A 12,785-nucleotide genomic window follows, 5' to 3' on the forward strand; every position below is an offset into this window, starting at 1 on the left:
ATGTATTAGAAACTATGCACTCCTGTTTTACACTTCCTTTTTTTTTTTTTTTTTTTTAATGCTGGCTACCTTCCCCAATGAGTTGATTTTATGCACTTGATTTCATAAAGCTTGAAAGACACCTAGAATACCATCAAGGCTATGTCATATTACCAGGCAGTTTCCAGAAGAGAGGTAAACAATTTTAAGACTTTACCTGGAAACCCTATGTCTGAGAAAAATATAAACAGAAAAGTCTTCAAGATGGTACATATTTGAGGAATCTGGTTTTTGGTCTTCATGCCTCTCCAGCGAATCATAAAATGCTGTTGAGACAAGTATTTTCTCTGAACTGCAGTTTTCTCATCTGAAAAATGTAATTCTGTAAGAATTACAGAAACTCATTTTTAAATAACCTTCATACATGATTACAGTAGGGTAATTGTGGATTCACTTCTTAATGCATTATTCTATAAGTTTTCCTTAAAATTTAGTCCAGAATTATGAATCCTTTAATTATTGTGATAAAATTCTATTATAAAGAACCCTACCATACTAGCTCTTCTGAAATTTTATCAGGGGCTGTGGTAATTGGGCCTACTGTCTGGGCTCTGTAGTTCTCCTAGGCTCGTAAAATGTTAGAGCCAAAAGAGTTCTTAAAGATTACACGGTTTAGGGACTTCCCTGGCAGTCCAGTGGTTAGGACTGCACTTCCACTGCAGGGGGCCCAGGTTCGATCCCTGGTTGGGGAACTAAGATCCCGCAAGCTGCGAGGCACGGCCAAAAAAAAGTTTATATGTGGTTCAGCCTTAAAGATTTCATGGTCCCCTCATCAGCTACTGAATATGAATCCCCAAGGATGACTTCCCTAGGCTCACGTAGCCAGGACTCAGTCAGGACTTTTGTTTCCAAGATCACTGCTATGCATTTTATATATACTGTATGTATAAAATTTTGTTGTGGTTGTGATGATGGCTATAGTGAAATTTGGATAGAAATAGGTGTTGACTCCATGACATTGAGTTTGTAGTTAGAAATGGATATTGTGCCAGGTGTATTCCACTTGCTCCTTCCGTCTTCTCCAATCAAGCAAGCCCACTGCTCATGTAGGTGATAAAAGGTAAAGGCCCAGTTGCTGAGGCAGGTCAGTACCAGCTCAGGCAGCTCCCGTTTCCTCCACTGTACACTGATGTCCTGCTGAAGCTCCTGATGAGATTGGTGGCAAAAGGTACCCGGGTCAACCTCTTCTACCGAATAGTTCTAGAGGCAAGTGGAACCAAGATGACTTCTGTACCTTCCCAGAACATGCACAACAGGTGTTCCTTACACAGTACCTCCCTGGTCTCATAACATTATTAGGTAATCAATTGTGTTGTTTACACTCAAGTTTCCATAGGAAACTTAGTAAACTTACAAATTTGTGTGTTAAAATTTGACACTTGATATTCTCTGTTGCCATCAATAATTCTTTCACTGCCTACCTTTCCATTTATGAAGGTACATCTGTCCATCTACCAGGCTACACACTAAAACTGACTTAGAATGTACTTTTAGCTACTCAATAGGAAGGAAGAAAAGGTCATCCTAAATGTCTTGTTTTAGGCAGAGGAGAGGGGTGGTACTGCATCTGCTGAAATAATCTGTTTACAGTTTATCTCCATATGGAGGCTTTTCTATAAAAATCAAACCAGGATTCAAGGGTCACTATAAACTTAGCTTAGACCCAATGGTCTAGAAATAATAGTTGCTTCCATTCCTTCATGCCAGATGTAGTTCTGAGGGCTTTATGTGCTAACTCATTTAATCTATTTAATCCATTTTACAAATGAGGATATTGAGGCACAGTTCAAGTAAGTAGTCTGCCCAAACTCACAGCAAGTCAATAAATGGTAGAGCTATGAGTCAGACCAAGCAAGTTTGGCTCCAGAGCCTGAGTTCTTCAAGCACTGTGCCAGTTTTTCAAACTGCAGGTTGAAACCCATTAGTGGGTAGTTAAATCAGCCTCAACCATTTTTTTAAATGTCGAATAGAATATAAAAGAAAATGTAACAGATAAGTTTCCATAAAACTTTTGTATTATTTATGTACGTACATATACATACACACACACACTAGGTCACAATGTAAAATTATTTCTTAGAGTAGGCAGGTCATGATCAAAAAGCTTTACACCATCTACCTCACTCAGACCTACAGCCAGACAACCAGGATTTGAACCTCAGTTCTCTTAACTTGTAGCTTGGGCAAGTTACCTATCTACAGCTCAACTTACTCATCTATAAAATGGAAAGAATGTGAGGAGGGTGGAGGCCTATTCCTTGGGCCGGGACAATTTCTGCATCAGCGCAAACTGATTTCACAGCCCAGGTATGGAAAAGAGGATCCAGCATGTGGAGGCCACGCTGGCCAGTTTTAGAAGACTGCTAGTTTTAAAGTTACCTTTTAATTCAAGTCAAGCAACTCTGATTGATTTCTAAGGAAAAAGCTAATGGGCTTATCCTGCTTGAGTTCACCGTTACAGATTGTATTCCTTCCCAAAACAACTTTCATCGATGGGGGAGGGGGCGGGGGCAGGGGCAGGGCTTGGCGGCAGTGGAGAACAACAGAAAAATGAAACCTAAAAAGTACACAGAGATCTAATGGTCTTTTAAAGACCATAAATATTTATCAGGTGAGACGGCACACTCTTACACAGGTGAGTAAACACAAAACCAAGGAGAGCCTCGGACACCCTGCGCAACAGGCTCAGGACTGCTGGAGCTGGCAGTGGGGAGGGTGAAACTGTTCCACTTAGCTTTTGCTGCCATTATGCCCACTCTGACACCCAGGGAGAACCAAAGCTGGGGGTAAAAAACCTAAGAACTAGGAACTCGAATTGGACCACCCCCTGCCTAGAGCCTGTCAGAAGCTTTCTCACTGCATTTAACATAAAATCTAAACCTGCAACCATGACCTATTAATCTCATGTAGTCCCACCCTCTCCTCCCCTGCTGGAACCCCACTGGACTTTCTGTCCCTTAAACATGGTGACCTTGGTTCTTGCTATTCCTTGTCCCTGGGGCACTTTTCCTTCAGACCCCGCACAGCTGGTTCCTGCTACTTGTTCAGGTTTCAGCTCAAATGTCTTCCCCGCCCACCGAAAAGATCAGCATCAACCATCTCTAGCACCCAGTGTTATTTCCATCACAGCAATTAGTAAATCTCACTTATCTACTTGTCCGTCTTCCCTTCCTAAAATCTACGTTCTCATCTGTCTTGTTTAGCATGGTATTCCCAACACCTAGGTAGTCAAAAACCTAAATTAAAAATATGAATAGTTATGCTTCTGGGCAAGTCATTAAGCCACTCTACTGCATATTTTTATCTGTAGATGATAGAATAAAATTCTGTCCTACCTCCTCTCAGAATTGTGATGCTACAGAAGGTTGAAAAGTACTTTGAAACAAATTTTTGAAAAACTGCATCATCCTATTTCACCCTTATCTCGCATTCCTCTGGCCCCTAAGAATTCCTAGTTAGACGTGTGTCTCAAGAGTTCCACAAATGGTGACTCAACACAATGCCCAGTCCACAAGAGATACATAAACACAACAGAAGAGTTCCACAAATGGTGACTCAACACAATGCCCAGCCCACAAGAGATACATAAACACAACAGAGGGACCACACCGACTTCTAACCTCTGTATACTTGGGCAAGAATACACTAGCAGTAGAGAAATGGCAAGAGTTTCACATAAACTGTCAATGTACATACGACTAAGACGTCGGCCAAGGAGGTGGGCAGTATGGTTAAGCACGGGGTCAGACCTAATGTCATCACTCATCAGCGTGTGACCCTAAGCAAGTTACTTCATTTCCTTGAACCTCGATGTCCTCACTGATAAATGGTACTAGGGCTTATCTATCGATACCACAGGGTACCCAAGAAGACCCACCAAAAGGGCTATAACCAGTTAGCACAGCAGTTGGGAGCACAGGAAATAATCCATAAAGGGTGGTTGTCATTATCAGAAATATCCATAACTCAGTTCCTCATTCTTGACCAAAACACTTTAATTTACAACTTAATATATAATATGATGTCTGTAACTTCTTGAAATTCTCACCTGGCTCCTGCAAGGAAACAAAAGTGAAAAGCTTTAAGAACTTTTATTTTCAATAATTCAAATCCATCATTCTTGTTCATTCAATTATTCAAGCATTCATTGAGCATCAGTCATGTGAGTAGCCTTGCAGAAGAGTCAAATCACCTTGCAGATTTCTCAAAGGGTTTACAGTCTAGCCATTAAAATGTTAATGACTGTGTACCGGAATATTGGAAAATATGTAAGAAGATAGGAAGAGGCTAGTGCTGGCAGACCCGTTAACACTGGGGAAACAAGAGGCCTGGTAAGGACCTGGTAAGAACCTTGTAAGGCCTGGTAAGGACTCTTGTCCATAGGAAAGCCAGCGACAGGAAACGAGCTATAAAACAGCTTCACTGTTTGCCCCACCACCACCCGCCCCCATATACACAAAACTGCTGTAACTTTCGTGTCAATAAGCTACTTCGAATTAAAATAACAGCAATACTAGTAGTATGATTTAATGGGAACACTTAACCGTCTCTTAATGCTTCCTACCCTTTAAAACAATTTCCAAGGTATTTTGAATGATGGCAATTATTAATGTGCAATGGTTAAATTTTTTGTTTTACATTTTTATTGAGGTGTAATTAAAATTGAAATGCGCAGATATTAAAGGTCTAGTTCAACGAATTCTGACAACTGTATGTACCGACCCCTCACCCTACCTCTATAGATGAGTATCACCAGTTCGCAGACTTCATATAAATGGAATCATTCATTATTAGTGCTTTTAAGTGACTCACTCTTTTTGCTTAATGATTTTGAGATTTACCTAAATGACTGTGTCTTGTAACTTGTTATTTTTAATTGCTGAATTATTACTCAACTGAATGAATATACTGTAATATGTTTATCTATTCTCTCACTGATGTACAATTAGGTCTAGTTTGGAGATACTAAGAAAAAAATCGCTATGAAAAATTTTGTACGGATGGCCATATATTTTCATTTCTCTTGACTAAATGCCTAGGAATAAAGTCGTTGAATCCTAGGATATATGTGTTTAACTTCATTAGAAACTGCCAAATAATTCTACAAAATTGCTGTACCTTTTTACATTCTTACTGGCCAATATTCCAGCTGTTCCATATTGTCATCAACATTTAAAGTTTTAGTCTTTCTAGTGGGTACAAGTGATATCTTACTGTAGTTTTAATTTGCATTTCCCTGGTGATTAATGATATTAAGGGGCTTTTTTCATGTGATTATTGGCCATTCATATATCTTCTTTTGTGAAGTATCTGCTCAAGGCTTTTGCCCATTTTTCAATTGGGTTGTTCATCTAATTTTTGTTGATTATAGAGGTTCTTTACATATACTAGATACAAGCCCTTTGTTGGATATATATGCTGTATCTTTTCCCAATTAGTGGCTTGTATATTTATTTCCATAAGGGTGTCTTTTGATAGCAGAAATTTTTGATTAGGCTAAATCAAATTTATCAAGTTTTTTTTTTTTTGTATCAGTGCTTTTGTGTTTTCTCCAAAAGTTTTTTGTGTGCCTTAAGATTATGAAGATACTCTCTTGTGCTTTCTTTTAGAAGCTTTAAGAGTTTGGGTTTTATTTTTAGGTCTATTATCCATGCAGTGATTAATTTAAAATCATGTTAAATGAGAATGTCTTAATCCCTGAGGGATTTGTGAGGAAAGGAACTCCTCCTAGTATCTTCCTTTTGAAAGAAAAACTCTCTCTGACTTCCTGATTTGGAAAATGAAAGGGCCACAACCTTTTACTGTTTAAAGAGTTAATTCCATGCAATTCCATATTGTAACATTCCCATATGCTCGAATTTTCCATTAAAACGCTGAGCGTAGAGCACTGTATTTTTGCAACTACAAACAAGCTCCGTATCTATCTTGTCCATCACTTTAAGCCCTGTGCATTGTTGGTGCTTAAAAAGTCTTTGATCAATAGATAGATAAATGGGACCCTAAACTGTAACATAGCTTAGGAAAAAATAATTTTTTAAAACATGAAAAGGAAGATGAGACTAAAAGTGTGTATGGGGAAAAGTGGGCAGAATGACAGCAAATGTGAAAATACCAAAGGCAGAAATTAGACATGATGTGTTAATTGTTCTTCATGCTGTTATAAAATGCACTGTTTTTTCGAGACCATCATAGGTGCAAAGTCAAAACATGTTTACTGACAAAAGTTAAATATAACTTTAAAAAGAAACTTGGGGTATACCCACTTGGAAAGAGTTGAGTCTACATTTTCAGTCTTCATCATCAGGAAGGATACCTAATTCTTCATCGGTCCATTGGGAAGGATCTGGATATGGAAAGTGACCCTAATGACAACCAATTAAAAAAAAAGTTCAAGAATCTATACTTCACGCAACTAAAAGAATCTACACTCCATACAGCTGGTTACATTTTAAAAGAAATCTTGAAAAAAAATGTGATTAAAAAAAAAATCCTTGACATACCACAGGAACAAATTCTACTTCAACTATCTGATGGTCCAGCTATTCTTCAATCTGCTCAAAATAGGCTGTGGCCTGAATTTTAAAAGCCTGGCCACTTTGGAGCTACTGGCCTGAGCCAGCATTTGAGTACGTGTTTGTGACGGAGCGTGGGCGGTACGGAGACAACAGATTTCAAAGATACCCTTTGTCACAACAATCTCTTGACTCCCTGACAAAACATAAGGTCTCAAACTGTCCTGTCATTCCTGCTGGGAGATTTGGAAGCCCCAGGTGGACTCATTTCTTTTCGATCCTGATCTAGGGCATATCCGGCTGCATCACTATCTCATGCCAGACAGTGACACAATAATCCTGACAGCTGACCTACAGTGAGATAAAGGTGTCTGTGTGCTGCCACAGACACCATGCAGCTCCTTACTGGGTGACAAGGGCACAGAGAAATTTTAAGAGAAGTGGGATGTTAATCAACCTGATGCTTCTAGAACTCACTGTATAAATTTAAGATTTTTCCCTATCCTAAAAAAAAAAAAACAAATTTACTAAAATTCAAAGTATTCTGGATCAATAAGCATGGATTTCAACGACTTAAAGGTGTAATTTCCTAGAGAATAGCATCTGTGCAAATGTCATTAAAAGCTCCTTTTGAGGCCAATGACATGTTAGAAAGTCACCAGTAACTAATTTCCCTCCTGAGGGAAATTAGCCCACATCCATCCCACCTCAACCTGGCTGCCTTGGGCCTCTGGACAGACTAAATAACATTTACCATTTAAAGGCATTTAACTGTGAAACTTAACCTGCTGATGAACCCCTACCCTAGCTTGGAAAGTAAGAGAATTAGCTTCTATAGTCTCCCTTCCAAATATGGCCACCAAACAGAAACCGTAAGACATGGGCCACCTACATGTATCAATACATCCCTGAGTGGAAAAGGTCAGAGACAATATGTTTCATAAAATAAAAGGATTCCTGCATATACATAAGGACAATGTGGTGAAGAGATACATCCAGGTTGAAAAACAGTCTACAAACAGAAAAAAGAAACAAGCTAAGCTATTAAGAGATCTTCCCTCCCCACACCCAAAGAAGGACAAGAATTATTCTCCTGCACTTACCAGCACGGCATCTGAGTCATGCCAAAAGCGCCAGAGAATCCAGAACCACATGGTTGCACTGAAGAACTCTGCCTTGATCACCTGGGATCTGGTCAGCTGGGGAAACTGTCTGTACTGGGGCTCGATATGCACACCTCCACCAGCACTACGTGACAAAACGAAAATGTTAAGCAGCTTGCTGTATCTTCAAAGTATGAACTCATCCAAAACTCTGAGTTACATCCAGAAACTAAACCTTTCTCATCTCCTCCACGAAATACAGAACGGCAATGCTCCACAACCCCTCGAAATACTCCTTTTTCATAAGCTTGCTTTAAATTTGTGCGGCAGCAAAAACTGGCCTGAACTGACAAGAGGCTAATTATGATTTTCATTTAGTGAATATTCATGTATTTCACACCAGAAATATGAATGTGCTGATTATGGGGTACGGGCCCCAAGGGTTTTGATTAAGGAATCATAAACCTGTAGTAGTAAGGCACTAGCTTATCCAGGAAAACAAATCAAATTTATTTTGTCTGGTTAGCCATCTACTTCAAAGGCAAATTATGTCCTCTGCTCTATTACAATCTTTATTAAAAGACCACTTTATGGAAAAGAGGACTCAGCAGATCCTTTTTAATAAGCCAAAAGCACTGAACAAAGCGAAGAGTCTTAAACAGTAAGTTTGAACAAGTTTTTCTGGTTTTTGTGTTTTCATTTAGATACTGTTGACAAGGTGTGGAATATAATCCATACGAGCTATACTCATTTTATTCAGTTGGACTGTAATTATTACAGGTTGAATCTAATTCAAATAATAGAATTTGTACTTAATGGGGCTACTTTCAAGTCCTATTCAGCAGCTATAGGTATGCTATTACATACAAATGGATATAGAAAATTTAGAGAGGGACTTCCCTGGTGGTGCAGTGGTTAAGAATCCGCCTGCCAATGCAGGGGACACAGGTTCAAACCCTGGTCTGGGAAGATCCCACATGCCGCGGAGCAACTAAGCCCATGCGCCACAACTACTGAGCCTGTGCTCTAGAGGCCATGTGCCACAACTACTGAGCCCACGTGCCACAACTACTGAGCCCACGTGCCACAACTACTGAAGCCCATGCGCCTAGAGCCCGTGCTCCGCAACAAGAGAAGCCACTGCAATGAGAAGCCTGCACACCATAATGAAGAGTAGCCCCTGCTCGCCACAACTAGAGGAAGCCCGCGCACAGCAACGAAGACCCAACACAGCCAAAAATAAAAATAAATAAGTAAAAAAAAAGCTTCCATCAAGCATCACTGCTTTACACCATACTGTTTCTGTATGCCAATTATATTTAACAGTATCTATTCAGGATCTATCTGCATAGAGATACATTATATAAATAAACCATGGGGGTGTGAATTCAATATATTGTAACAACAGGCTTCCTCTTTGATAGGTTTTGGATACAGTCTAGTAATAAGTACCCATCAGTTAAACTCATTTAAAATAAGATTTGAGAATTATAGTTTAAACCCATTCCCAGAAACTCTCCACATTTAATTACTGCTGGAGTGACATGTTTTAACTATGACTTGAAATAAGTGGGTCACTGACTGCAAGGTGGAAATCTTTTTGAACAAAGATTTGAAACACTGCAGTTAGAGAAAAGGAATGGATGGCATAACAAGTGCCATGATTAAGGAATATAAAGATTCCACAGATACCTAATGTTATGTTCTAAGACAGGTTGTTAACTGCACTATGGCAAACTAGACAAGCTGAACAACCCTCCAAATTGAAACAACTACAATACTAGTTGAGTTTTTTTTTTTAATTTTTAATAAATCATTGACCAGACACAAAAGAAAGGAATCTACCAAGGGCAAAACCCAAGTTAAAACAAGACCTGGAAACTACATGAGCGCTGAAGCTGGCCTTCGCCCTGAGGGTTTCTGCTGTTCCCCAGACTCTGTGACCCTCTACCTGGACAGCTGTGGGAGACAGGAGAAGCCTGGGGCCCACCCAAGATGAAGAGTCTAATTACTAGACCCCTGAAGAAAACTGCAGCCCCATGATATAAGAGTGAATGGGACATAAACCTGCCATGAAGAAGGGAACAGGAATTTGTTACCAGTAGCCAGTCCTCAGGTGGGTTTGCACCCAAATTCACACTACCTGGGTTTTGGACCTTATGGTCCAAGAGAACCTCAACCCAAGAATTTAAAGTGGTCTTGGATTCGTTGAACCCTTGAGAAGCAAGACCTCAAAGAATTCTGACAGATAAAAGTTCCAGGAAAAGTTCACAATCAAAAATTACAAGGAAATAAGACACTATGAGTGAGAATCAGCAAAACAACAGACAGCAGTATCAAATATACAAGACTTGAAAAATGGATAATTACAATTTATAATAGAGAAAACAAGTTATTTTTAAATAAAAGTTTGAAATTAAGAGCAAGGAACAAGAAACTATAAAGATCAAGTTTGAAACAACAGAATTTCTAGAAATAAAATGTAATCATTTGAAATAAAAAGGATTAAAGCCAGGATTAGACACAGGTAAAAAATATGAAAAGAGGTTAGAAGGATGAGAAAACCCAACATATGCCTAATTCGTGTCCTATAAGAAGAAAACAATGGGGAAGAAACAATATCCAAAGAAATAATGGCTGTTCCAACCCAGGATTTTTAAGTGTCAAGTTTAAAAAAAAGAAAAAAGAAAGCACCATAACTCTCCGTGAAAGTGACCTTTTTAAAACATAAACCAAGGATGAATTGGGAGACTGGGATTGACATATATACACTAATATGTATAAAATAGATAACTAATAAGAACCTGCTGTATAAAAAATAAATTCAAAAAAAAAAGAAATGCAATAAAAAAAGTGTAAAAAAATAAAACATAAACCAGATCATATTACTTTCCTGCTTAAAGCCTCCAACAGCCTGCCATCATTCTTAGAATAAGGCCTCGTCCTACAAGGCCCACCCTAATCTGGGCCCTGCTTGTCTCTCTACCACTGTCCCCTCACCAGCTTGCTTGCCCATTATCAGCACTCAGAACCTTTCCACTTGCTGTCTCCTTCGTCTGAGAAGCTCTTCCTGGCATTTTTGCACGGCTGACTACTCATCACTTAGGTCTTAGTTCAAATCAAACTCTCAGGCCTGCATTCCCACATCATCCTAGGTATAATAGCCCACCCACCACCCCCAGACACTCTCTAGATTAATCCCGTTTTATTTCCTTCATGCCACTTAATAGTACCTAAACATGTTCTTTTCTACTTGTTGTGTCCTCTCTCCAGAATGTAAGCTCCATTATCTTTCTTGTATTCTGCTCTATCCCCAGCACCTAGAAAGACTCTCCAGAAAACCTACTGACTTAAGTATTCACATACTGTGAAATACGATGTGTTACGGAAGTACCAAGACCTTGGTGAAGAGGAACACCCCCTAGTCTTCCCATGCAGGTCAAGGGCTATTGTTGGTGGCTCTCCATCTCTGTCCTTGCTCAGGTCACACATGCCTTTTCCTTCTCACCACCCCACACCTGTCCCAGCTCCGTATCCTTAATAGACACATGGCTTTAGGCAAGTCACTCCTTTAATTTTCCTGGTCTCAGTTCCCTAATAATAACAGTTAAACAATACTTGTATGATCCTTAGTAGGCACCAGCAGCTCTCTTAAAACATTTTAGAGATTTATTATTCATTTATTTACCTGGAAGTCAACATTATTATCCCCATTATATGGGTGAGAAAACTGAGTTATTAAGAGATCATGAAACTTCTCCAAGCTCATACAGCAAGAGTGTGGCAGAGATGAGATTTGAACAGAGGCACTCTGGGGGCTGAATCCTGCTTTTAACCACTATTCTGCACTGCCTCTTGGTAAAGTGTAGATCACGGTCTAAGGGGCCTGGCCCATTACTTGGAGAAATCCAATGTACTATCTTCAGTCCTGCTCTTACTGAACCTCTCTGCACTACCAACTCCTTTTTGGTAGACGTGCCCTCCCTTGGCATCCCAGCACTATGCTCTCCAGTCGGTTTCCTGGGCTACATCATGGGTGACTCTGCTTTTGCTCACTCTAAATTCTGGTGTTGCAAAGGTGAACTCTATAGTATGGGGCTTTGGGTGATAATAATACGTCAGTGTAGGCTCATCAACTGTAACAAATGTACCGCTCATGTTGGGGATGTTGATTATGGAGAAAGCTATGCACGTGTGGGTCAGGGGATTTATGGGAAATCTCGGTGCCTTACACTCAATTTTTATGTGAACTTAAAACTGCTCTAAAAAATACTTTAAAAAAGAAAAGTTCCGATATTGCCCAAGCATCCACTTTTGGCTCTCTTCTCTTCCCACCCTTCGGCACTCTCTATGGGTGACTGCCTCCACGCCCGTGCCTTGAAGAACTAATTCTCTAGTCTGCAACCACAATAATTTTTCAGAATTAAAATCTGGCCGCATGACGTCTGATTAAAACCTCTCAACGACCAGTTATCGCCTGTGTTCAAAACCCCTGAGCCAGGAGTGAGGACTCTCTACCATTCCTTCCCTACGTCCCAAGGTCTCCTGTCTCACCTTGCCTCGAACTTGACGCTTCAAACTACACCGTACAGGTGATTTCCTCTGCCCGGAATGCCCTCGCCTTCCCAACTCCTGCTCTCGCTTCCAGATTAGCTCCAGCCGTCTCCAAGTTCAACTGTCAACTTCCCGAGGGCAGGCTCCCGCTGGGGCAAGGCCCGCCCGAAACACACTTCAACCTGCCGGGCAAGCAGAGATCCCCGCCCCACGTCCCCCCCCTCTCCCGGGCCCCTGGGTCACGCCGTCAGACTACGAGTCCCAGCATGCCTCGGGGTGGAGGTCGCTGCAGACCCGGATCTGCCCGTGGTGCTCGGCGTCAAGGTGAGGGCGTCCGGAAGACTGGCACTTTTCGTTAGATGCAGGCGAAGCCCCCACCGCAGGCAATACTCACTGACGGACTCCAGCGCCTCCAGCCGCCCGCGCGCGGCGGCCCCTGAAGAAGTGGCCTCCAACGCGCGCTAAAGGCGCTAGGCGCGTCAAAGCCGACATGCCAGCCCGCGTTCGGACAGCAATCCGCAAGCCGCTCCGCCGCTTCACGTCACTTCCCTTGGATCCCCGCCCAGTGACGTCATGG

At 40.9% G+C, this 12,785-nt stretch overlaps 1 protein-coding gene across 1 annotated transcript; it reads right to left on the reverse strand.

Moving 5' to 3' along the window:
* Positions 1 to 4,009: 4,009 nt before the first annotated feature.
* Positions 4,010 to 12,765, reverse strand: NDUFB2 (NADH:ubiquinone oxidoreductase subunit B2). The gene is made up of 4 exons (XM_059933224.1): positions 12,603 to 12,765; positions 7,655 to 7,799; positions 6,303 to 6,401; positions 4,010 to 4,094 (listed from the first exon to the last, which is right to left on the reverse strand). The coding sequence occupies exons 1-3, from the start codon at positions 12,698 to 12,700 to the stop codon at positions 6,327 to 6,329; spliced, it is 318 nt and encodes a 105-aa protein (XP_059789207.1). The 5' UTR covers positions 12,701 to 12,765; the 3' UTR covers positions 4,010 to 4,094; positions 6,303 to 6,326.
* Positions 12,766 to 12,785: the final 20 nt, after the last annotated feature.

This window comes from Balaenoptera ricei, chromosome 9 (genome assembly GCF_028023285.1).
Source record: "Balaenoptera ricei isolate mBalRic1 chromosome 9, mBalRic1.hap2, whole genome shotgun sequence".
Classification (NCBI taxonomy): Eukaryota; Metazoa; Chordata; class Mammalia; order Artiodactyla; family Balaenopteridae; genus Balaenoptera; species Balaenoptera ricei.